This window comes from Bombina bombina, chromosome 2, assembly GCF_027579735.1.
Source record: "Bombina bombina isolate aBomBom1 chromosome 2, aBomBom1.pri, whole genome shotgun sequence".
In the NCBI taxonomy this organism is placed as follows: Eukaryota; Metazoa; Chordata; class Amphibia; order Anura; family Bombinatoridae; genus Bombina; species Bombina bombina.
The window spans coordinates 365145043-365171048 of NC_069500.1; the positions used below are offsets into that span (position 1 = coordinate 365145043).

The window sequence follows — 26006 nt, forward strand, 5'->3', positions numbered from 1 at the left end:
GTAATATGGAAATCAAAATGAAATTTTTATAATTCAGGCACAGCGTAGAATTAGAAACAAAATATCCCAATTAAATTCTGTTTTCAAATTGGTATCCCTTGTTAGACCTTAGCTCCTAGCATAGTGAGTTAGTCTTAGGAACAAGCATGTGTCTTGATCACTACACCCCTAACACTGTTGCAGACGTGAAAGTCAAAATTAAATTTTGTTTTAATAGATCATGCAATTTTAAACAACTTTACAATTTACTCCTGTTATAAAAATATACTTCTGTTGGTATATACTTAGGTATGTTTGGGAGTGTGCATTTGTCGAGCACAATATGGTAGCAGTGTTTGTAGAAATGTAAAATGAATAATACTAACACTGTTATTGTGCACTCTCCTAAGCCTATAGAACAATGTAAATTTGATAACAGAAATAAATTATAATTTATCTTTCTTTTTAAAGACTAGATGAGTCCACGGATCATCTTCATTACTCATGGGATATTCACCTCCTGGTCAGCAGGAGGAGGCAAAGAGCACCACAGCAGAGCTGTTAAATAGCTCCTCCCTTCCCTCCCACTCCAGTCATTCTCTTTGTCTACGTTAGTGATAGGAAGAGATAAAATCAAGGGTGACTTTCTTGGGAACTCTAATCGATTCTATATCTATGAGGATTTTTCTGACAGAGGTCAGGAAATCAAATATTCTAGATACCTGTCGAGCCCTTCAGTCCACTCCTCGGCCGTCAGTGGCTCAGTGCATGGAAGTAATCGGACTGATGGTGGCGGCAATGGACATCATCCCGTTTGCTCAGTTCCACCTCAGGCCTCTGCAGTTAAACATGCACAGGCAGTGGAATGGAGATTATGCAGACTTGTCTCCTCGAATAACTCTGGAACAGGAAACGAGGGACTCTCTTCTATGATGGTTGTCTCTGGATCATCTATCCCAGGGAACCTGCTTTCGCAGACCGTCCTGGGTGATTGTGACAACAGATGCCAGCCTTCTAGGGTGGGGAGCTGTCTGGGGTTCCCTAAAGGCTCAGGGAGTATGAACTCAGGCGGAGTCTGTTCTTCCTATAAACATTCTGGAACTAAGAGTGATCTTCTAGCCTGGCCTCAGTTGGCTTTGGCTCAGTTTATTAGATTCCAGTCGGACAACATAACGTCAGTGGCCTACATCAATCATCAGGGATGACCGAGGTAGCCAAGATAATCCGGTGGGCGGAGGCCCATTCTTGCCATCTGTCAGCGATCCACATTCCAGGAGTGGACAACTGGGAGGCGGACTTTCTGAGCAGGCAGACTTTTCATCCGGGAGAGTGGGAACTCCATCTGGAAGTGTTCTTCAACCTGATTCTTAAATGGGGTCGGCCGGAGTTAGATCTCATGGCATCTCGTCAGAATGCCAAGCTCCCGAGATACGGGTCTAGGTCCAGGGATCCCCAGGCGGAACTGATAGATGCTCTGGCAGTTCCTTGGTCCTTCAACCTAGCATACCTGTTTCCCCCGTTTGCTCTTTTTCCTCGGGTCATTGCTCGAATCAAACAGGAGAAGGCATCGGTGATCCTCATTGCCCCTGCTTGGCCTCGCAGGATTTGGTATGCAGATCTGGTGGACATGTCATCTCTGCCACCTTGGAGACTTCCGTTGAGGGAGGACCTTCTAATTCAAGGACCCTTCCTTCACCCAAAGTTTCTCTGAAGCTGGCTGCTTGGAGATTGAACGCTTAATCTTATCCAAGCGGGGGTTTTCTGATTCGGTCATAGAGACCTTGATTCAGGCTTGTAAGCCTGTAACTAGAAAGATTTACCATAAGATATGGCATAAATATCTGTATTGGTGCGAATCCAAGGGCTACTCATGGAGTAGTTAGGATTCCCAGAATTTTATCTTTTCTCCAAGAAGGTTTGGAGAAGGGTTTATCGACAAGTTCCCTAAAAGGTCAAATCTCTGCCTTATCTATTTTGCTACACAAACTTCTGGCAGATGTACAATCTTTTTGTCAGGCCTTAGTTAGGATCAGGCCTGTGTTCAAAACAATTACTCCTCCATGGAGTTTGAATTTAGTTCTCAAAGTTCTTCAAGGGGCTCCGTTTCAGCCTATGCATTCCTTAGATATTAATTTGTTATCTTAGAAAGTTTTTTTTTTTTTTTTTTTTTTTTTTTAATATAATTTTTTATTCATTTTCAAACTTATAGAAGTAACAATGAGGGACACGCAGGTCCCAAACACAAATATCAATGGCATACAGGTATATATGGTTACAATTAGAGCCAGGAGTCCCAAAGATGAGAAACAATAAAATATTAATAAGATTAGATGGACTCCCCTGGTAGAGGGATGACATCTCACACTAGTCTGAGGACAAATGGGATATCTGAAAAGGAACCTATATAACACAACACATGTCTTTAGGACAAAGTCTAGGGAGGGGGGAAGGGGAAGGAGGGGGGGGGGAGTACAGAAGAGGAGAGGGAAAAAAAGGAGGAGGATGGTAGATAGATCAAGAAGAGTCAGGCTGTAGGCTTTAGGACGTGACAGGAGGGCTCCAGGAAGTATCAAACTTGTCTTTCCAATCGGCCCAAGCAAGTTCAAATATATCCAGTTTGTTTAAGTCAAAATATATAGACTTTTCCATGGTGTATAAGAAGGCCATGGTTTTCTCAATCTCGTTCCATGAAGGAGGTTTTTCTTTTTTCCAGGACCTAGCCAGATTAGTCTTAATAGAGGCCAATAAGTAGGTACTGAAGATAGCTTGATGCTTAGGCAGATCCTGTAAGCCCAGGTGGAGTAAAGCAGTAGTCGGACCAGGCGGAATTCTGATTCCAAAATCAGTAAGGGCGCGGAAACCTTGAGACCATAAGGAAGTAATTTTAGGGCATTCCCACCAAATGTGGAGCATGGTGCCCTGCAAACCACAGTTCCTCCAGCAAAGAGGCGACACACCTGGGTACATCTTTGCTAGGCGTCTGGGAACCAGGTACCAGTGAGAAATCACCTTGTAATAAGTTTCGAACATAGTGATGCAGTGGAGGGTTTTTTTCGTCAGAAGGATGGCCCTTTGCCAGGCGTCTACCGAGATCTGAGAATGCAATAAAGCATCCCAGATCTGCAGGTGCGGAGCAATTTCAGGCGGGACAGTGCCATCAAGAGTCCCGTAATGGAACGATAATGGCCGGATAAGTCTATGACCCGTCTTCCAGACAGACTCCCATGGGGTGGACTGGCGAGAGGTGGTGGGGAGAAAACCCCAACTTCTCAGGAGACTTTTAATCCTGATAGTTTCAAAAAAGAGGACCGGAGGAATATCCCCAGGGGAGCCCAGGAGAGACGGGTCTATAAAACCATCGGGTTGTGATGCGGACCAGAAGTCCGAGACCCGCCGAATTCCTAGTCTGGCCCATATATTCGGGTGAGTATCCGCCAACCCAGAGAGTAGACCAGCCACCGAAGTGATAGGGGAAGGGTGGGGGGCAATTAGTTGGCGATGCCGGATCTTGTCCCAGACCTGAAGGCATTCTGTGATAACTAGATTGCCGATACCTAAAGTTCTGCGACTGTGCGGAGGAGTCCAGATAATATCCTTGAGCAGGACATTATGGGGTAAAGAGGCCTGTTCAATCTCGCGCCATTTATCACGGGACTGAAGAACTCCCCACTGGGAAATGTGGGTAAGCATGGCCCCCTCGTAATATTTTATCACAGAGGGGGAAGCCAGGCCTCCTAGGTGTATAGGAAATTTCAGATTTTTTTGAGCTATCCTGGGGGTCAAGCCCTTCCAGATAAACTTTGTTATTTCACTCTGGAACTGTAGCAAGAGTGACATGGGGACTCTGATGGGGAGGCACCTAAACAAGTAGGTGAGCTTAGGGAGGAAAGACATTTTAATAGAGGCTATACGCCCCATCCATGAGATAGACTTGTGATCCCAGGCATTTTTTAGGGATCTCAGTTCCGACAGCAAGGGGATATAATTATCCTTGACCATTTTTGAGGCATTGTTAGATATTCTAACCCCCAGATGTGTGACTTGCTCCTGTGACCATTTGAAGTTATACCTTTTCTTTAAACTGTTAATGTAATTGTGGGGGTATCCCCACCAATATATCTCTGTCTTTTGAGTGTTCAGTTTGTAAAATGAGAGGTCACCAAAAGTCTGCAGAACATCTAACAGTCTGGGGACAGTTTTGCCGGGGTCCGCAGAGAAGATTGTGATATCATCTGCGAATAGCGCAATTTTTTGCAGAGTGCCTGAGAGCATTATCCCTGGAAGGGAGGCATCGTCCCGGATATGGGCAGCCAAGGGCTCGATCGCAAGGGCGAACAACAGCGGTGACAGGGGGCACCCCTGTCTAGTACCATTGGAGATGTTGAAAGGGTCAGACTGAAAGCCAAGACCTCTAACAGCGGCCGACGGGGCAGAATATAGCGCCTGGATAGCCCTGCATGTGGACTGAGGGAAATTAAAGGTTTTGAGGGTTTCCCACAAGTAGGACCAGCGGATGCGGTCAAAAGCCTTCTCGGCATCCAAAGAGATAACCGAGAAAGGCTTCTGCATTCTGGTAGATTCACACACAATATTAACAAGACGCCTAGTATTGTCCGGCCCCTCACGCCTGTGGATGAACCCTACTTGGTCCGGACCTATAAGGTGCGGAAGAAGCCTGCTAATACGATTGGCAAGAATTTTAGAGTACACCTTCACGTCCACGTTAATTAAAGAAATTGGCCTGTAGCTTGCACAAGACGAAGGGTCCTTATCTGGTTTTGGCAAAGTGACTATGGCTGCTTTTAAGAATTCCTCCTTCAAGGAACCTGTTTCACTTGCTAAGGTAAAAAACCTCTGCAAGTAGGGGGATAGTTCATTGACAAATACCTTGTAGAACTGGGCAGGAAAGCCATCAGGCCCTGGAGCCTTGAAGGGTTTTAGATTTTTTATCGTTAGCTTAATCTCCGCCAAAGAGAAAGGGGCTGTGAGGGAGTCTTGTTGCTCTGTAGAAAGAGTGGGAAGGTTAGCAGAGGCCAGGAAGTCTCTGATATCCTGGCTAGTGGTTGGCGTGAGAGTCTCCGAATTTTCGATATTGTAGAGTTTGGAATAAAAGTCCGCAAAACATTCTCCAATCTGAGAGGGCCTCTTATGTATCTTGCCATTATAATTGATCTGGGAAATGCGGGAGTTACTCTGCTTATGCCTGAGCCTATTAGCAAGCATAGTGTCAGGTCTATTACCTTTGTAATAGTATAGCTGTTTTAGTTTGCTGAGATTAGTTTGTGTGCGACGGAGCTCTAGGAGGTTGATATGCTCCTTAACTGTAGCAATCTGCGCAGCTACATCGAGGCTAATGGAAGCGCGATTTAGGGATTCCAAGGATCTGAGTTTTGCGTGTGCCTGCGCAAGGGTAAGGCCCGCTTGCTTTCTCAGTGCTCCTTGTTTGCGAATGATAAGGCCCCTGATAGTTGCTTTGATCGCGCCCCAGAGAATATCGTCTGAGGTCTGGCCGTTGTCATTACAAACTAACAGTTCAGTCAGGTCCCGTCTTAATTCCTCTCTGAACGGGATGTCGACCAAAATGTGCCTAGGGAGGCACCAATTGGATTTACTAGGCAGTCTATCTGAGAGAAACAGCCCTGCCGTTACAAGGTCATGATCTGACCAGGAGCAGAGGGGGATACTGGAGCCGGAGACCGAGTCCAAAGACCCAGCCTGACAAAAGATGTAGTCCAGCCGGGAGTAAGTTTTGTGGGGGATAGAGAAATGGGTGAAGTCCCTATCGCTAGGATGTAAACTTCTCCAAATGTCAAAGTATCCAAATTGTGACATTACTGCCCTAAATTGGGCAGAGACATACGTCTCTTGTGAAGGTTTACTGCCAACTTGAAGCTGTTTGCGGTCGATAGTTGGCTCCCATGTCATGTTAAAGTCTCCCGCGATTAGGACCCTCCCTTGCTTGATCGTATCAAGCGTCTGCAAAATAGTACGAAGAGATGCAGGCTGCCGGGAGTTGGGGAGATAAACGGAGACCAATGTATGGAGAACATGGTCCAGTTTACAAACCAGAATTGTATATCTGGCTTGAGGGTCAGTAAGTGCGTAAATTTGCTCGTAGGCGATCCTGTTGTGAAGCAGGATGGCCGTCCCTCTAGCTTTTTTGGAGAAGGGTGAGTGTTCCAGGACTTTATAGGAACGGGAATGAAAATATTGAGTGGCGCCCGACTGCCAGTGAGTCTCCTGCAGGAAGACTACGTCGGGATTGTGAAATTTAAGTTCACGAGACAAAAGACTCCTTTTAAAGGGGGAGTTGAGCCCCCTGACATTGTGTGTGAGCACCTTTAAAGAGTGCACCATCTCTCGGCCTTGGCCTGGGGACAGGAGATAGAATGGGAAACGAAAGGAGGGGGTTAGGGGGGGAAATTAGGATAAGAAGTCAGTTCAGAGGTGTTGTGATAAGAAATGAGGTGAAAATAGTTCACCTATGTGGAACCCTGGCGTGGGCTACCTATGTGGGGGGGGAGCTAGGAATAGGAACAGAGAAAGGGCCGAAACTATCGGCCCCCCTCTGTGCACACGGGAAGGATACAAAGTAATATATAAACAGAAATTAAACCTGTGGAATCAGCAATGGAAATGTACATACAACCATAACAAACCTGAGTGAGGTACGAAGCATCTAGACTAGGTAAGTATAAAGTCAGTCATAGCATGTTGAGAAAAGATAAATTCTTGTGCTATCTAAAGGGTGGGGGTAATACTATGCCTATTCATTTAGAGATGAATGACCTGTGCTGGGTTGACCACATATAGAATTAGAAAGCATGCATAAACACTGATAATGCAAACCTGCACATGAAATACAAGAAGGAATAAATACTAATATTAACTATAACTTTAGACCCAACGTGGGCCAACCCATGTTAGGTTAATCCCATATTGTATTAGAGGACATATATAAACACGGGTAATGTAGATATGCACATAAAGTAGGACCCTCCATAAAGAATGGGCCCTATGTTAGGTCATGATGACAGGTTAATGTACATGCAGTCATAACAAACCTGAGTGAGGTACGCAGCATCCAGAATTGGTGGGTATAAAGTCAGTCATAGCATGTTAAGAAAAGTATGAGAAAGCAAGTATGAACACTGGTAATGCAAATATGCACAAAAATTACAAGGAAGAAAAAATAATAATATCAACTGTAACTTTAGACCCAACGTGGGCCGACCTGTGCTGGGTTGACCACATATAGTATTAGAAAGCATGTATAAACACTGGTAATACAAATATGCCCATAAATTACAAGAAGGAAAAAATAATAATATTAACTGTAGCTTTAGACCCGACGTGGGTCGCTAAGAGTCCAGTACAAGCTAAGTACCACTGTCGCTGTAGGGCCATCCATAAAGAATGGACCCTATGTTAGAACATGATGACAGATTAATATTGATGTTGACCAATGGTGCCATGCATTCAGGAGGAGGGATCTTGAAGACCCAGAGAGTCCTGTGTCTGCTGCGTTTTTTGCCTCTTGGAGCGCTGATCCTTAGCGGTCCATTCTGGGGCAGTGGCCCTCAATTTTGCCTTGATGGGGATAGGTTCCGTCGTGTCCCCTTTGGTAAGACCCCACTGTGCCAGCAATGCAGTGCCCTGGGCCAGTGAAGAAATTATGTGGGTTTGATTGTCCCTTGTAATCAACAACTTGGACGGATATCCCCATCTGTATCGGATACCAGCATTTCTGAGAGCCAGTGTGACTGGTTGGTACTGCCTTCTGAATTGTAGGGTGTGAGCCGACAAGTCGGGAAGAAGCTGGATGGTTTGAAACTTTTCCGGCAACTGAGGCTTACGGGAGGCGGCCTGCATCAGCTTGTCTTTAAAGAGGAAGCTGTGAAAACAGGCTATAACGTCTCTAGGCTTTTCTTGTGAGACGGACCTGGGGCGTAGAGCTCTGTGTGCTCTTTCCATAGTGGTAGTTAGGCCCTCCATAGGGCCCAACAGGCTGCCGAAGAGCTCTTGGAGAAAACCTTGCAGGTCTGTTGGTGTAATGTCCTCCGGTATGCCCCGAAATCTTATATTATTTCTGCGGGCCCTATCCTCGACATCCGCCAGCTTAAACTCAAGCTGACTCAGCTGGTCAGCCAAAGATTCAGAGTAGGCCAAGAGGTTTGATTGATCCGTAACAATATCATCTTGCCGCCTTTCCAGGGAGTCCACCCTTTCACCTATTTCCGAGATATCTTTTTTGAGCTCAGCATGATTTTTTTGAATTTCTTTGGTGATGGAGCGGGTTTGGTTAGCGAGCATCCTCTGAAGGGTATCCTCAGTAATGAAGTGCTGAGACCTGGGGTTTAACAGGGCATCATGTTGGGAACCGTCTCCTAGAGACTCTGACCCACTCAGGCCGTCATTGGAGTCATCTTCCAGCTCCTTGCGTGGTAGGGAGAAGTGATCTATCACCGTTTTTTTCACTGATCCAGGTGTTTTAGTGATTCGTCTGATCGTATGAGGCATTTTGAACTTGTGGCAAAAGGAGAGTCAGTGAGACAAAGGCGGACACAGGACAGGTAGAGCGGTGGTGGCACCAGAGGTTAGATTCACAGGGGGTTACAAAAATGAGAGCATGAGCAAGTAATCACATTAAGCAGTACACAGAGAGGGGCCCAGACGGCCTCCCCGACCCCTACCCCTCCATGACGGCCACCCTGCTAAGGATTAAATGACCACTGGTCCAGTTTGTAAAAAAGGATAGGCCGCCACCGGGGGCGAGGGCCAGCGAGACCCCCCAGACACAGGTCAAAGGCAAATTCACTCCAAAATTTATGGGTAAAATTGTGGTAAGTCCCCTCCTGGCCCGGGAATAGGGGGTACGACCTTACGGAAGGGAAAAGGGGAGAGGGAAGTGACCAGCCCAGACAAGCAGGGCCGGAAAGGGGGGGCCAGTTGGGGTTCACCTGCTAAATGAAACCAATACAATGCAATGCAATAAAGGTCAGGGTGGCCCTCAGCAAATATTCTGCTTCAAATTTTAACACAATTGCATAATGTTAGACAGAGATTATAATTAAATTACACTCCACTTTGGGTTGAGAGCCCAAAGACATACAAGCTGACGCAGCAGCTATAACTACATATAACATTAAAGTATGTTCTTGTGACAGAGCAGGTTCCTTAGTCACACTGGGTCTATGTTGCAGATGTGTATCTATATAAAGAAGGCAACGTCTCAGGGTGCAGTGAAACAGATCACAATAACAGATGATATCTCTGAAAGTTATCAGTGGGGGAATATGTAGGTATAATTTCTTTCAGGACCCCACACAATATCCAAATAGGAAGGGTAAGAAAAAGAGAAAAAAGAAGAAAAAAAAATGTCTCAAAGCAGGGGGGGTCCAAGGCGGTCACTAAGCCTCTGAAGTAGTAGTATACAGGGGAATACTCCCAGCATCCACCCTGATTATGTTGAAAAAAGCAACTGTGTATTAGGAGAGTTATTCAAAGAGCATCTGATTCTGGGTTGCTGACCCCTGGAAAGTTCAATGTTTTTACCCAGCTACAGAGAGTTGTGGTTGCTGCAATACAAATATAAATACTTTGCTGGATGTCATTAAATTTGTGGGCATGAATTTGTACAAAATATTGAGGTGTTGTATTCCTTTACACTGCTATGCCCAGGGTAAATGAAGCGTGTTAAGCTGAAACATTTCTTTTTGTCCAGCATTAGCCTTCTTAGATTAATGGCGTAGAGCTGTGTGTGGGGTATACGTTAAGGCGTGCAGTCTCACTTACTTATTCAAGTATATGTTAATTGCCTCCCAATGCCGCTTTTATAACTTTTAGAGAGGATTACAACTTGTCTCCTTACCTCTCTGCTATCTTCTAGGATTGATGCTGGAGGTGGCTCCTGGCTCCTGCCGCCGGAACGCTGAGTGCTGGATAGTGGAGATGCAGCCTCCCAGGCCTCAAGATGGCGATTGTTCGCGCCAATTTTCTTTAGCCTATTATTCTTTTCTTCGTTTTCCCTTATTAAGGCACGTATTGTAACCCAGCCCCACCACCACTGCTGCCGGGTCTTCCCTTGAAATAGCCCACAGTGAAGGTAAGAGTTCAGAGGCGCTGCACAGAAACAGGCACCCGGGTGCTGAAGGCTATCGTGCTATACTGCCTCCCGGATCACGTTGGTTTTAGAAAGCTGCTGCACCGGAGCGGAGCCCCGACCCTCCGGGCAGCAGAGTTATGGGTCCGGGAAGGCAGTTGAGGGCTAGCGCAGGTTAAGTGGTTAAGTGAAGGTGCACAACTCGCCAGCGGGTCCCTTATTTCTCATTAGCGGCACTCAGGCTGGCGAGGGTAGTCTCTCTCCCTGCAAGTTTGGCGTCCCAAAAAGTCTCTGAGTAGGCACTGCACCTAAGTTCCCGAACTATGTGGGGTGTCCAGTGATAATTATAACCTTTATAAGGTTGTCTCTATATCAAATTTTTAACTTATATTACGCTTTTATGAGAGAGCTCCAGCAAGATGCGTCTCTCCTGTTTGACGGTTAGCTCCGCCCCCCGTTATCTTAGAAAGTTTTATTTCTTGTTGCTATTTCTGAGCTCTCGGCATTGCAATACACTTCGCCTTATCTTATTTTTGATTCAGATAAGGTAGTTTTGCATATTAAATTAGGTTTTCTTCCTAAGGTTGTTGCCGATAGGAACATTAATCAGGAGATTGTTGTTCCTTCCTTGTTTCCTAATCCTTCTTCTCAGAAGGAACGTCTTCTGCACAATTTGGACGTAGTCCGTGCTTTGAAATTTTACTTACAAGCGACTAAGGACTTTCGTCAGTCTTCTTCTTTGTTTGTATTTTTTTCTGGAAAACGTAAGGGTCAGAAAGCTATGGCTACCTCTCTTTCTTTTTGGCTGAAGAGTATCATCCATTTTGGATATGAGACTGCTCAACAGCAAAAATGAAGCTTCTGTAGAACAGATTTGCAAGGCTGCAACTTGGTCCTCTCTTCACACTTTTTTTTAATTTTATAAATTTGATACCTTTGCCTCGGCTTAGGCTGCTTTTGGTAGAAAGGTTCTTCAAGCAGTGGTGCCTTCCGTTTAGGTTCCCTGTCTTGTCCCTCCTGTATCATCTGTGTCCTCTAGCTTGGGTATTGTATCCCATAAGTAATAAAGATGATCCGTGGACTCATTGTGTCTTTAAAAAGAAAATAAAATTTATGCTTACCTGATAAATTTGGGTTTTTTTAGACACGATGAGTCCACGGCCCGCCCTGTTTTTTTAAGACAGGTTGTTAATTTTTGTAAACTTCAGACACCTCTGCACCTTGACTTTTCCTTTCTCTTCCAAACTTCGGTCGAATGACTGGAGTGGGAGGGAAGGGAGGAGCTATTTAACAGCTCTTCTGTGGTGCTCTTTGCCTCCTCCCAGGAGGTGAATATCCCATAAGTAATGAAGATGATCCGTGGACTCATCGTGTCTAAAAAGAAACATTTATCAGGTAAGCATAAATTTTCTTTTTTATGCATGCTCTGACTGAATCATGGAAGTTTAATTTTGACTTTCAGGTCCCTTTAGAAAGAATACCATAAAAATGGCTGTGTATATTAAAAAAATAAAACCAATAATTCTGTTTACTGTGATCTTACTTTCAGTGTCACCAAACTAGATCTGTCGAGGTGAACAGAAAAAGAGCCCGAGAGATACTCCAGGAAAAAATTGATGTTTTCTACAAAGGAGAAAACAGTGAAATCCTTAAACATAAAGAAGAAGCAGAGAGAAATAAGCAAGACAAAAGAAAAAGGTCTAAAGAACTTTTAGAGAAAAAGAGACATTTAAAAGAAATGCAGCAAAATGAACCAAACAAAAAATAAATATATATATATATATATATATACTCTATTTCTGTACATGTATAGAGCAATAGGTGTTTTTATTAACATGGCATTGTGCATCATATTCAAGCTCACGTGCCATATAGCATACCATAATCTTATCAGCAATCTCATGCTTTTAAAAACATTTCATATAAGTGTATAAGTCTTTACCACCTGGCCCAGTGGTGAGCCCAGAATGATCAGAAATCAGTGAAAATGTTGATACTATTGGTGGTGTAATTTAAAACAGGCCATAAAAACCTAACATCAGATGACAGTGGGTCATTTAAAATGAGTTGTACTACGCTTTATAAAAAAAATATTAGTGGTTCTGTCTTTTCTAATTCCCAGCATAAATAATAAAAAAATGACAATATGGATGGCAGCTCAGCTCAAACTGAGATGCTATTTCTTGAAACACAAGGTCACAGAATCGTGTAATTATTGATGATGGGAATAAGTGCAAGTAAATTTATATATACAGTATAGAGAGGGAGTTCCTGAACTACAAAAAAGTGTTTTTGTTTTCTTTGTAGTAGGGTGCAACCCTTTCAGCTAATAGATATGGCAAACATTTCCTTATCAGCCAGTGAATAACTCACACTTGCATACATTATGTACCATAAACTATAATACATGTCATACAAATATGTAGGTAGGGATCAGCACTCCCTTACTGAAGTCTCACATCAGTGGGTGCCAGCTTATGGAGTTTGCCCTCTTGTTCCAGTGTACTAGTAAAGCATATATTATTTTACAAAAGTGAAAAAAACTTTTATTGACAAGCAACGTTTCGGGGCTCCTGCCCCTTTGTCAAGCTGACCATAAAACACTTCATGTTTGTTTTGATAACAAGTGTTTTAACTTAAAAATGTTTCATATATACATGACTTTTTTTTTTATTATTTATTCCCATGAAATATACAAATAAAATAAATCCAGCAGAGCTTTTAGTGAAAATAAGCTTTATTACATCAAGTAATAAATACATACAAAGATGCAAATAGTTAGTTTCCATATTTTTTTTCTAAATGTTTGGGGGGGGGTTTCCTCATACAATAACAGCATTAATGTGAATCTTTAATCTTTATTAATTGCAGGTAATGAAGGTGCCCACATCCATCCATAGAAAAGTAATAGTCTCCTCCTATGAAATAAATCATACATGCTGAATGGTTATTCACCAATCTATAAAACGTTAACCGCTAGTGAACAAACCCTGGCAAACATCTCTAGTCTCAACAAATATTTTAAAATGGTGGTAACTACATTATTGATTGCAGAGGGATACAGTTAAAAATAAACGTATACATTTTTCAGTTTAACAAATGCACCTTTATCCCATCTAATGCATTATTGCTCATCAGTACCAAATAAGGCCAACCATGTAACCAGAAACTATGTCCTATGACTTATTTTAAAGGGACATTTAAGCAAAAATATTTGATTTGTTTTTTGTACAATTTAATTTTACATAAAATCCCTTTTTTGCTCTGTGTGTTTAACTTCTACAAAGGGGTTATAAACACACAGTAAAAGTAGCGCACCCAGGTGCATTTGCATTGTTGCTCCTGAGGATGGTAACGCCAGTTCAGAGCGACATATTTACATATCCACTAATTCTGTAATCCTGCTCAGGAATGACAAGGGAGCTCACCTTGTTTGCAAGGATTAAACACATATTGAAAAAGTGCACTGATAAAAATGAGCATTTTATTTTTTACAAGTTACTGCCTCTTTAAATAGATGCATTTTCCCAAATAACATACAACTTTTTTTTTTACCAGGAGTCTGCAGTGCACTGCCTAAGAACGTTCTGGTAGACAAGTAGTATATTTACTTCGGAGGATCTTTTTGATGAATATATTGTAGGATAGGATTAATAACAACAATGTTGTCAGAGGGTCCTGTAACACATTACTCTGTAAAATGTTAATATATGCTAAAAAAAAAAAAAAGAAAGAAAACACGAACCTACTAGCAAAAAAGAAAACATGCTTTGTATAAAACCAACACAAATCATCATAAAATCTGATAGGGTGTAGGTTATGCTAAATTTCACAAAAATGGTTGCAGCTTATGATACAACATATGAATTTCCATGCACTCCATAAAAAAAAAAAATGTGAATGTACGTAATACTTTTCTTTTTTTAATGGAAATCCTGTTTACTTGTAAAAATGTCATCTCATGTTCAGCAGCTTGACAGTACTCGAGAGACCAAACCAAAAAGAGTTATTTTAGCCCCTTCAGTTAAATATTCAGAAAGACTGCCCTGAAGATTTTAAAAAAGAAAAAAAAAAGGAAATAGCTGTATTCTTCAGCATGGCGGTGTATGGCACAGCTAGGATCTGGCGTTACGTTCTGTTTCAGCCAAACATTCTCGTACTAGGCCTCTAGCATGGATTATTCCTGAGGGAGAAAATGGTTTTAGTTTGATATAATGGTCTGGTAAGACAATACTGAACTTCAGCGGAATAATGAAAAATCCTGAATCTTACAACAATGCATGTAAACCTTCTTGTTCATTTTATACATCTGTGAACAATTCTGTATGACAACCAAATCACAAAAGCAAAGTGTCATAGTTTGTATTTGTGTTAGTAACGAAAAAATAATAATGCTCTAAAAATTAGTGTATGTCATTTTTGTATCAGAATATCCTTTTAATTATAGCAACATTCCGGTCAAAATTTAAATGTACATAAATTACATCTTTGAATAGAAGTATATTTACAATATACATGTATAGGCAAAAATGCTTCTAGTAAAAGTATAAACACTATTTTAGTGTTAACATTTATCTCTGCACATGCATGTGAAGCATATGTAGATATTCTCAGTGTACCAGGATTTTAAACACTGCAGCTGCTCAGAGCACCAGTGGGACTTGTATCATATCCGCAATTAACAAATTGATTAATTACCAGATGCTACAAGCACCTCAGACTCTCAGAGCAAGTGCAGTGTTGAAAATGCTGGGGCACGGTGCATACCTAAATACACATTTGAAACAGCTATAGCCGTTTATTAGCTGTAGATTACAAAAATGCTTCTATTCAAAACTGAAATGCATCCCTGTGGATTCCAATTTGGGCTGGAATGTCCCTTTAAAGAAGTGTAGAATCAAAAAATGAGTAAAATGGCAAATTATGTTTTTAAATGTAACTATTTTCTTATGAAATATAACCTAGTCTTACCTCTTTTTAGTCTCTCCATTGCACTTTTGCTGCCTGCGTACGTTGGTCGAATTTCTTTACCAAGTTCTTCTATGATGACAAGAAGTTCTGCGTACTTGCTTTGAGGTACCTGATTGTTACTACTGCTGCCACTGCTGCTGGAACTCCCCTAAAAAGAGGCAATTCATATTAGTTTATGCCAAATTACAAACAAACATGCTTTGATATTGGTAAGAGACATATTTACAGCTCCTGTGGAACTCTACAGCATATACACAAAATTGTGTGATCTCATCCTCCTTAGTTAACCCCTTCATGTCTGGGCAAGTGGTTAACATTGTAACAAAGTTCCGATGTAAAAACTTGCTTAAAAAATCAATGCGATCAAGTGATATCAAGGCTGGTATCAGATCATGGGGGACTGCATATGATGCTAAGCACGCCCCCCAGTCCAATGTCACATTAAACAAAAGAAGGGGGCTGCAGGACATTTCATGCCGCCCTAAGGACTATTAAGGCCAGCGCTGTTAGGCAGAAAAAAAAAGTGTTCAGTGACGGAGGAATTGCTACAGAACATAAGCGTTTTTTTATAATTCATTTTTTTTTTTTTAAATTGGATCAGGGTTCCCTACACTACAGAAAAAAAATTAAATAATATATATACCTAAACTGCATACTGGAAGACTCTGCCAGTACCTAAGATAATGGTGACCAGTGTGGGGGTGAGGGAGAGTTAAGAGGGATCAGGGGGTGGGAGGGTAATCTTGACACTACAGCTAAAATTAACCTTACAAGCTATCTGGTTAACCCCTTCACTTCTGGGAATGTCAGAAGTGTGGTGTGCAGCTGCAATTAGTGGCATCCTAATTGCCAAAAACAATGGCAAAGCCATGTGTGTCTGATGTTTCTGAACAAAGGGGACCCCCAGAGAAGCTTTTAAAACCATTTGTTTTATGACTGCAGTAGTTGAGATGACATGACTAAGAGCCTATAGCAGGCTTGAAACGTTTGTTTGTTTTCCTATTGACCCTGCATAAGGAATAAAGGTCCTTTTAAAGTTTTGTGGCGGCTGGAAATATTTTGTATTTGCATGAAATTAATGAGACCTGGCTAGTCTCTTTCCATGCCCCAACCTGCAGAGTGTGCTGTCTCCCTACCTTTGGATTTCAAGCTATCTGATTAACCCCTTCACTGCTGGGAATGTCAGAAGTGTGGTCTGCAGCTGCAATTAGTGGTGTCCTTATTACCAAAAACAAAGGCAAAGCCATGTGTGGTGTCTGCTGTTTCTGAACAAAGGGTACCCCAGAGAAGTTTTTAAAACCGTTTTATTACTGCAGTAGTTGTGTGTAAACAATTTCAGTGAGAAACCTAAAGTTTGCGAAAGTTTTTTTTTTTTCCATATGATAGCATTTTGTGGCAAATCTGTAACATGAAATAGACCAAAATGGGCCTAGATCAATACCTTGGGTTGTCTACTAAAAAAGTACACTGGTACTTTGAGCAAGTTTTTCTCTAAACTTCCCGTCCTTAAGGGGTTAATGAAGCTCCACATCTTCATTCTAGTCATCACCATCATAGAGTTTAGGTATTCTCACATCCTGTTACAGATTAGTAATGTTGCCGGCATCTTGACAGGTGTATCATGCATTTCGGCTTAGCATGCACAATACAGAGCAGGAAATGTATGTTCTTTTTTTTGCAGCAGCAGGCCCTTTGTCTCCATTATTCCTAAGTTTTTATTTTATATATATATATATATATATATATATATATATATATATATATATATATATATATATATATATATATATATGTCACTGATACCAGACCACCAAGGCTACCCACCCCCCTACTACCTGGCTAACTCCTTTTTACTTCAGATTTGGCAATTTCATGGTTTACAGGATCTCACAGACTCTTGCTATCTGTTGTTTTTGTTATGTGTACTGTGTCAGGAAAGAGCTGATCTCTGACCGGGAAAAACCCTTCTCGGCTGGCCGGGCTCCTGGAAACTCTGGTCTCCAGTAACGGATCATGACGCTTTTTGGACTGTGGCATCTGGGGACCAAGAGCTTTCCCCGGGATCACCCAGAAACTGCCACCTCAATATCCTTGGACTCTATGGGACTGGGACTCCTCTGGAGGGGCGGGAATGGCAGGAGATTTGGGAGTCAGATAAGACCCTTTGTTTGTGTATAAAAGGAGTGTGTGTTTCATAATAAAAGCAGTTCTTGTTTCACCTGAATATTAGTCTGTCTAGTTCTTTGGGTGGGCTCCTGAATACTAGTCTGTCTAGTTATTTGTGGGGGCCTCGCTATAATCACTTTCTTCGCTACATAGCAGCCTGTTCCAGGTATAAGAAGGATCCTTCTGGCGGAGCTACCCAGTCGGGGTAGCCGGTATCCGTCAGAGGTGGGCTACAATCACTTGGCGGCTACACGGCTGCAGTCGGCAGGGAGGAAGCAGGACCCTTTTGGCGGAGCTAACCAGTCGGGGTAGCCGGGGTCCATCACATATATATAATTTTTTTAATTTATTATTTTTTTGTTTATTTTTTTAGCTGTGCAAAATAACTGCAAAAATGTATAGCTCAAAGCTCCCTCTCTGTATCATGTGTGCTATCCCAAAGTGTATATCACTACTGTCACTGATACTGTTAGAGGGTGCGAGAAGATGGTGGCGCCCAGAGTAAAGCGAGCTGTTGACACAAGAAAAAAAAAATAGCACAGCGAGGAGTAAACATGTTACTGCAATTGTACCCAGCAGTTTAATGCCCCTTTAATTGCTGCAGGTAAAGGAACAATAGCTTGTTACTGGTTACTCAGTGCTGAAATTTGCAACTTGGTGGTAATTGGTCTCTAAGTGCAACTAACACTTCTGATTGGCTGACTGAATCAGAACATGTAATGTTTGTTTTATAATGTTTCTTCAATTAGGATACCCATAGATTATTTTAAATGCATCCATGTCATGGTATAACCTGAACTTTACATTTAGGAGATATTAAGCTATTTTTGTTCCTTACCAGCAATATTTAAACACTAATAGAGAATATCCAAATACCAAAAGCTTTCATTTATTATATTCTGAAATCTTATCATCCAGAGCAGTCATTCACACCTTTGAAATAAACTTAGTAAACTGGGCTATTACTAAATGACATTAAAAACTACCTACAAAAAATGCAAATTTAAGAGGCAATTGTATCTTGTGAGTTAAAAGAGAAGCTGCTTTTTCCTGTGGTAAATGAGAAAAAACAGATTTGCTAAAAATCACAAGGTATATATACTGTATATGCTGGTGAAATAACAATATAAAAGAGCATATTTTATAATCAACAAAAAAAATATATGTAGTAGTTATTGTTATCATGGATTTGTCTTTCTGAATAGCACTGAGATAGAAGTGGTCCAATGCATGGTAAAGATGATTCATTAATCCTGTGTAGTGAGTTGAATCTATACTCCCACATTGCCTACTCTCTTCTAAGATGCTGTAATAGTGACACATATTATGCAAGAAGCCCATGTTTAGCTTTTCTGCTGATGACAAGTTTGGGCCCACACCCTTTCTCTTTTGGTTTTGTTTGTACAGTATATTATGGATTCTAAATGAACTTCAAAATTTGGAATAAAAGGTATAAAATGGATTGTGAAACTGATTTTGAATTGTGTGTGTTCTGTTGTGTATTTTGCTTAATGTGAGAGACACATAGCTAATTTTGTACCTCTTTAAATGTGCACACACATTTTAGTCACTTGGCCAAATATTGCAATTGTCAATTTGTTTACATCACAACAAAATTAGTGGGAGCATTGCATGCAGTGCAGAGTACAAACAGTGCATGGGTGTTACTCATCACCACATGTGGGGGAAAAGCATGCATGGAATGTACATGGAGTTAGACAAAGAGTCAAAGGGCCCGATTCTCTAAAGCTCTCTGGTCTGGTGAGATTCTATTTGATGCCTTGTCAGTATTATGAGGACCCTTCCAGATTGTTTTAACCCCTTCGCTGCCGGGAATTTTTACAAAATAAACTTGCCCAAAATAACAGAATTGTTAGCATTTTTGCTATCACTCCATTTAAACAGAAATAGAGCCTTGTGTTTTTATTTACCTATCAAAACGATATATATATATATATATATATATATATATATTTATTTTTTAGTAGACAACCCAAGGTGTTGATCTAGGCCCATTTTGGTATATTTCGCCACCACATGCAATCATATTAAAAAAAAATTGTTAATTTCACAATTTTTAGGTTTCTCACTTGAAATATTTACACATAACTACTGCAGTCATAAGACAAATGGTTGTAAAAGGGTCTCTGCTGTCCCTTTTGTTCAGAAATAGCAGACACGCTTGGCATTGCAATTAGTTTTTGGCAATTAGAAGGTTGATAATTGCAACTGCGCACCACACTTGGCGGTGAAGGAGTTAATTAGTTACCTTGTATGGGTAATAGTATTTTAATGCAGGGATTACCCTCCCACCCGACACTTTTCACCTCCCTGATCCCTCCCAAGCAGCTCTCTCCCCCACACACACCCGAACACCATCTTAGGTAGTGGCAGACAGTTTGCCAGTATGAGGTTTTAGGGTTTGTTTATTGTTTTTGTAACAGAGCACCATATGAAGGCAGATGCCTGCAGCCCAGGAAGAGCAAGTTGCAGTTGTCAATTGACAACCAAGACTGCTGCAGCTTCCTGAAGGTTGTACGCATCTATACATTGGATTGGCGCAAGGGGTTAAAAACCATTTTTTTTTACATTGGGAACTGTATGTCTCATTAAGGAAAGTTCATTAATATGCTTGATGTTAAAGGGACATTCTGGTCAAAACTTAAATGCACATAGATGAATTAAATCTTTGAATAGAAACATATTTGCAATATATATATGTACTAGTAAAAATGCTACTAGTAAAAGGTATAACTGTTTTAGTGCTAACATTTTTCTCTGCACATGCACGTGAAACATAGCTAGACAATCTCAGTGCATCAGCATTTTGAATACTGCAGCTCCTCGGAGCACCACTTGGGCTTGTATTACATCAGCAATTAACAAACTTACCAGATGGTACAAGCACCCTGGGCTCTCTGAGCGAATGCTGTGTTTAAAATGCTGGTGCACAGAGCATACTTAAATACATTTTTAAACAGCTATAGCAAAGGGGTCCCAAGTGAAAAAAGTTTAAGAAGCTCTGCTCTAACGTACCTGTGTATATCCCAAAGACGGAGGACCGTAGTCATTCAGCAGTTGTCGGTATTGTAAAGATGATGCCATGCTTGTGGATGGAGAATGGGCACTTCCAACTGTTGACATTAATATTGTATAAGAAATATTACGTTAGCAGAAAGAGGCAGAACTTCATAACAAATGGTAAAATGTCTATAGTGATACCATTAAACCCACAAGAATGTAAATTATTAACCAATATTGGCCTTATTTTCTACTTGCTTATGGCACACTTTAAACTAATTTTCTACAAAGCCCCACACAATTCTGCTATTTATGAAAACCAGCACAATTTAAACATAATGAGAACAGAACCTATATGAATTGATTAACTCCTTCACCCAAACAGATATATATATATGTCTTGCAGTACTTTGGCTATCATACCGCAAGCCATATATATACACATCTTAGCTTCAGGAAGCTCCAGCACTCTTGGCTGTAAAATTACAGCCGAGAGCTGGAGTTCCTGAAGCTCCAGGCATCTGCCGCATATGGAGCCAGAGCTCGATCCTTGCTCCGGCTCCATATGAGGGAAGATGCCTGATCGTTACAGACGGTGACACTGTGTGTGTCACCGTCTGTAACGATCTTCTGCTGGTACCGGCGGGAGGTGTGGGAGGGAGGCGGGTGGGCGGCTCAGCAGCAGAGGGGGGAGGGCCCTAGGCTACAGAAAAAAAAAATAAAGGTACAGGGAGGGATGGGGCAGCTACACTGCAGAAAAGGGGATGTGGGGGGCCCTAACTAAGGATCGCAGGAGGGGGGACACTACGCTACAGAAAATGAATTAAAAAAAAAAAATATATATATATATATATATATTTTTTTTTTTTTATTATTTAAAAAAAAACAGTTTACAGGTTCTGGCAGACAGCTGCCAGTACCTAAGATGGCAGCAATTAGGGTTGCCAGGTGTCCGGTATTTGACCTGACAGTCCGATATTTTAGTTTGCTGTCCGGTAATATCTGCTGCAAAAAAACAGACACTTAAATGTATTTTTTTTAGCCCTTAACTTTTAATATGGTTCTATCAGTCTGTGTTCGACCCACCCCTTTCTGTCTGCGCCGCGCGCTAGATGTGTAACTCACTGACTTAATACCTTGGTCCCACTCATTGGCTGAGCTGCATGGCTGTAAGTGTAAAGTGTTACGGTTGCTTGCCGGTAACGGAGCAGCAGCGCATTCTATGACCACACGCCACGTGATCATGCATCAAAAAGTGACGTCAGATGGAGAGAGTAGACCCACGCATCGCACACTCTTTGTCTCAATTTACACAGCAAGTATTTTTCAGGATGCCCACTGTCAGAAAAGACCAGCGCAGCTATATATATATATATATATATATATATATATATATATATATATATATATATAAAAGGTAGGTGCTAGCGCAACAGGGGTGAGGAACAGTTAGGTAATATTTATTTTTACTAAAAAATGCTACTGCAGAAAATCATTATATTATATTTTTTTAAACTAACTCAAACTGTTTAAAGTGTTAACAGTATCTATGTGCACCTCTCAACACCTATTAATACGCTGGCCGTGCTCCTGTTGTGATATGAAGGGTTAACAGTGCCTATGTGCTACTCTCAGCAACTATTAATATACTGTCTGTGCCCCTGTTGTGATAAGAAGGGTTAAGAGTGCCTATGTGCTCCTCTCAGCAGCTAATACACTGGGTGCGCTCCCTGTGTGATATGAAGGGTTAACAGTGCCTATGTGCTCCTCTCAGCAGCTATTAATATACTGTCTGTGCACCTGTTGTGATATGAAGGGTTAAGAGTGCCTATGTGCTCCTCTCAGCAGCTATTAATACACTGGGTGCGCTCCCTGTGTGATATGAAGGGTTAACAGTGCCTATGTGCTACTCTCAGCAGCTATTAATATACTGTCTGTGCACCTGTTGTGATATGAAGGGTTAAGAGTGCCTATGTGCTCCTCTCAGCAGATATTAATACACTGGGTGCGCTCTCCTTGTGTGATATGAAGGGTTAACAGTGCCTATGTGCTTCTCTCAGCAGCTAATACACTAGGTGCGCTCCTTGTGTGATATGAAGGGTTAACAGTGCCTATGTGCTCCTCTCAGCAGCTATTAATATACTGGGTGTGCTCCCTGTGTGATATGAAGGGTTAACCGTGCCTATGTGCTCCTCTCAGCAGCAAGTTTTTCTCTGAAAGTCTTTGTAGTGAAAGGGGTTAAACTGGGTATTTGTAAGGATATAAATAAGTGGAAATATCATAGATACGTTTTTACTTGACTCTTAAATAAAATGGTTGCCCAACTACTACTACTACTACTACTACAATATTATCCTATGACCTTATAGTGCATGGTGTTGTATGGGATCATTTCCTTCTTTTTTTTACATAAAATGTGTCACTTGATAATATATCAAACATGTACAAAATGTTCTAATCACTAAACAGATAATATTAGATAGATAGATGATAAATAGATAGATAGATAGATAGATAGATAGATAGATAGATAGATAGATAGATAGATAGATAGAGATACTTTTCTAAATAGGCACATACTTTTTTTTCTGTTTTGGGGGTTAAAATATTGCAATAGATGTAACAACTATATCTTAGTTATCCCGGTTTTCATCCTTTCTACACACCCACACCCACGTTAAAAATATAAATTTGGCAAATATATATATGTATTAAAACATTAGCAATATTTTAAAAGTCGAGCAATAATGTATGTGTGTCATGAGCAGAATATAATATAATTATTACAATTATTTCAATTGTTATATTTAGAATGACAGGTGCCTATTAATACGGCAATAATTAGCCATTAGTAATGGTGGTGAGAATACTATAATGGGTAAGTCCCACGTTTCACTATCCCATAAAAGCAGCGCCCTGCAATAATAGCAGCTGCCAGCAGAGGTCTCTGCATCGTCTCACTGATCCAGATCAATCAGCAGCCCTGGGGAGCCGATCATGGAGGCGCTGAATCGGACTTGATCAAAGGGCTCCTGCCGATCCATCTCCCCGCGCCGTCATTGGAGACCCCATCCCCGCCACTAGCAACCTCTTAACCGCTTTCTGCTTGGTCCCAGCACTTCCAGGCCTATTCCCGTCCCGCCACAGAGCACTATAAGTGACAGGATGTGACCTTATTCCACCGGCCAGCACAATAACTCTAGCTCAGGCTCTCCCCAGGTATCTTTATCATCCTCCCCCCACATCGCACGGGCCCGGGCCTCTTCCTGCTCCCCAGACAAACTTGTTCCCCCACACTTACCCTGTGCCCCGGGGGTGCCGCCGGGTAGCTGCGCGTTCACATTAGGTTTATAAGACATTCCCAGCGACATGACTGCCGAGAGGGGAGGAATTCACCAACAACAACAAATAAAATGTCCTGAAATCCACTGAAGCGTCTCTTGTCTGTCTCTCCCAGACACTTTTTTTGTTGTTTACAGCGGCGGCACCGGCAAATATGGCGTCACTTGTGCTGACACCCACAATGCCATAAAGGCTAGAGACACCATGTCCCCTCACAGACCCTTAGTCACCCCAGGGGTTTCTCTAATTGTTCAATTAAATAATAGTTATTGCAAATTATTCTATTATATTTTATTAACTTAACTCTTTGTTAACCAGAAAGAAGAATGTGATGCAGTACCCTTGACAATCGTTGAGATAAATTAGTTTTAACATGCACATTTCATTTTCTTACCTTTTGATAAGTTACACAAAATAATTTGAACTTTTTTTTTTCAGTGTAATAAAAAAAAAGTAAATTGCATGCATTTTTTAACTTATTGAGAATGCAAATGATCTGAGATGCATTTAAAAGTTTTAGGAAAGGTGGACTAAAAATAAATAAATATATTTTTCTACACTTTTCATATGATGTAGGTAACAGATAAAAGTTGAACACATAAATTAACCCTTTTTTTACATTATTATGCACTTTTGTATATAATTATAGTATGAAAGAAAAAAGTTTTATGTGTCATTTTATTAAGCTTTTGATTCTGTTTACTTATATTTAAATAAAGCATACGCTTATTTATTTTTATCAAATAACATGCAACATAAATTTCAAATGTATTTAGATGTATTATTATTATTATTATTACAATATGCTTTAATTTAAGAAGTGCTTTTAAGAAAAGATGCCTCTGGGATATATATATAGGTAGCTGGTGCTGGCCATGATGTCACTAGCACTTGCGGGAAGCGTCAGCCACATTTGGTCTTTAAGTTATGAGGCAGGGAACCTGCACTGCTGTATATTCCAATTACTTGTATCCCTTTAAGAAATAATTAGCATTTTGGTTTTATGTGCAATACAGTTTTTATACTCAAGAAGTCTAATATTAAATAAGGTGGTGTTTTTTAAAATTTCATTTTTTAGGGTGCTCTTTGTAAATTGTTATAACAACAATTCCTTTCCTTTTTATATCCTTTTTGTTTACTTGAAAATTAGTATTACATCAGTACAATATTATTAAATTATATAAAACATTTGTTAGCTTGGCCTGTTGGTATGGGAAATTCTGTTAACGGGACATAAAAGTGCAAAAAATCCACACAAATGTGTTCACTTATTTTATTAACACACTTATTTGCATATAACTATTTACTGAATACCCAAAAAGTCAGTTTCAGAGCATTAATGCATTACTAGAAGCTAGATAAACACATCTGGTAAACCAATGACAAAATGCATATATGCGTAACCACCAATCACAAGCTAGCTCCCAGTTGTGCATTGATGCTCTTGAGCCTACCTAGGTATGATTTTCTACAAAGGATACCAAGAGAACAAATAACAAGAAAATTGAAAAGTCTCTTAAAAGTGCACGCTATATTGAAGGTTTATTTTAGACTTTCGCGTTCCTTTAATAGAACCATCTGATGAGCACTCAAAGGAAGGATAAACTGCCATTTTCTAAATTCACTACGCTACTCAGTCAAGTTAAAATGTTTGCTATAAAAGGACGCAACAAAACAAGAGCTTGGTTAATTTTGAAGAACTCACTAAACTATTTGCTAAACCAAATCATTCGTAAAATCTAGTTGCTTGTTTTCGGGCAAGTTAAAAATGCTAATGTGTGGTTGTGTATATCATTTTAGTGTAATGTGTAGTATATGTCATTTTAGTGTAATGTGTGGTAATTGTATTTGATTTGCCTAAAACAATCCACATCCTTGAGATAATGTCTTTAGGGTCCATCTAATGAGCAAACTCAATATGCAACTTAAAGGGCCATAATAGTTGAAAAATTACAAGCTCTAATTCGTCAGAACATGTCATTTTAAAACCATCAACCCTACACTACTGTGTGTTTAACCTCTGCAAAGGGGTTAAGTACATCGTAGAAGTACCACCTGGGACCAGCAGAGCAATGCTTGTCCTGACCAGAAACCACCACTGATCTAATTGTACGACTCAGATGTGTAATTAGTGCTGCTAATCAGCGGCAGTTTTCTGATCGGCAGGCTGTGCGACATCAGAGGCAGAGGGGGTGGAAAGTTAAATATTTTTATCAGCGAGTGGCGCGTGTCCCTAGCCATATATCCCCAGACTGTGTCCCTGATTGGAATCTGAGGATGAAATGTCAGAACCTGCAGGATCCAGGGCCTGCTCTAAGAGTTATGTCTTCTGGATCTGACAGACTACATGGTCTAAAGGTATGTGGAGGACTTTAATCCCTTGGATATATATTATGATGTACATTATATATAAATATATATATGT

The 26006-nt window shown here is 40.9% G+C and overlaps 2 protein-coding genes across 2 annotated transcripts in view; one reads left to right on the forward strand and one right to left on the reverse strand.

Annotated features, from left to right (window-relative positions):
* Window positions 1-12856, forward strand: part of MTRFR (mitochondrial translation release factor in rescue) — a 41631-nt gene extending 28775 nt beyond the window's left edge. Inside the window, exon 3 of the mRNA XM_053701797.1 lies at window positions 11631-12856. Within this exon, the coding sequence (XP_053557772.1) occupies window positions 11631-11849 (219 nt within the window). The 3' untranslated portion in view covers window positions 11850-12856. The remainder of the gene's footprint in view (window positions 1-11630) is intronic.
* On the reverse strand, window positions 12801-23738 carry CDK2AP1 (cyclin dependent kinase 2 associated protein 1). Its single transcript, XM_053701798.1, has 4 exons — window positions 23541-23738; window positions 20255-20352; window positions 15053-15200; window positions 12801-14264 (listed from the first exon to the last, which is right to left on the reverse strand). Exons 1-4 carry the CDS (start codon window positions 23608-23610, stop codon window positions 14197-14199), a joined length of 384 nt encoding a protein of 127 aa, XP_053557773.1. The 5' UTR covers window positions 23611-23738; the 3' UTR covers window positions 12801-14196.
* Window positions 23739-26006: the final 2268 nt, after the last annotated feature.

Excerpts from the sequence above, each read along its gene's own strand:
- CDK2AP1 (XM_053701798.1), bottom strand. The coding sequence starts at position 23,610 with ATGTCGCTGGGAATGTCTTATAAACCTAATGTGAACGCGCAGCTACCC. Across the intron at positions 20,353-23,540 it reads CGGCACCCCCGGGGCACAGG|TTGGAAGTGCCCATTCTCCA; the intron begins GTAAGTGTGGGG and ends TAATGTCAACAG. Across the intron at positions 15,201-20,254 it reads CGTCTTTGGGATATACACAG|GGGAGTTCCAGCAGCAGTGG; the intron begins GTACGTTAGAGC and ends GCCTCTTTTTAG.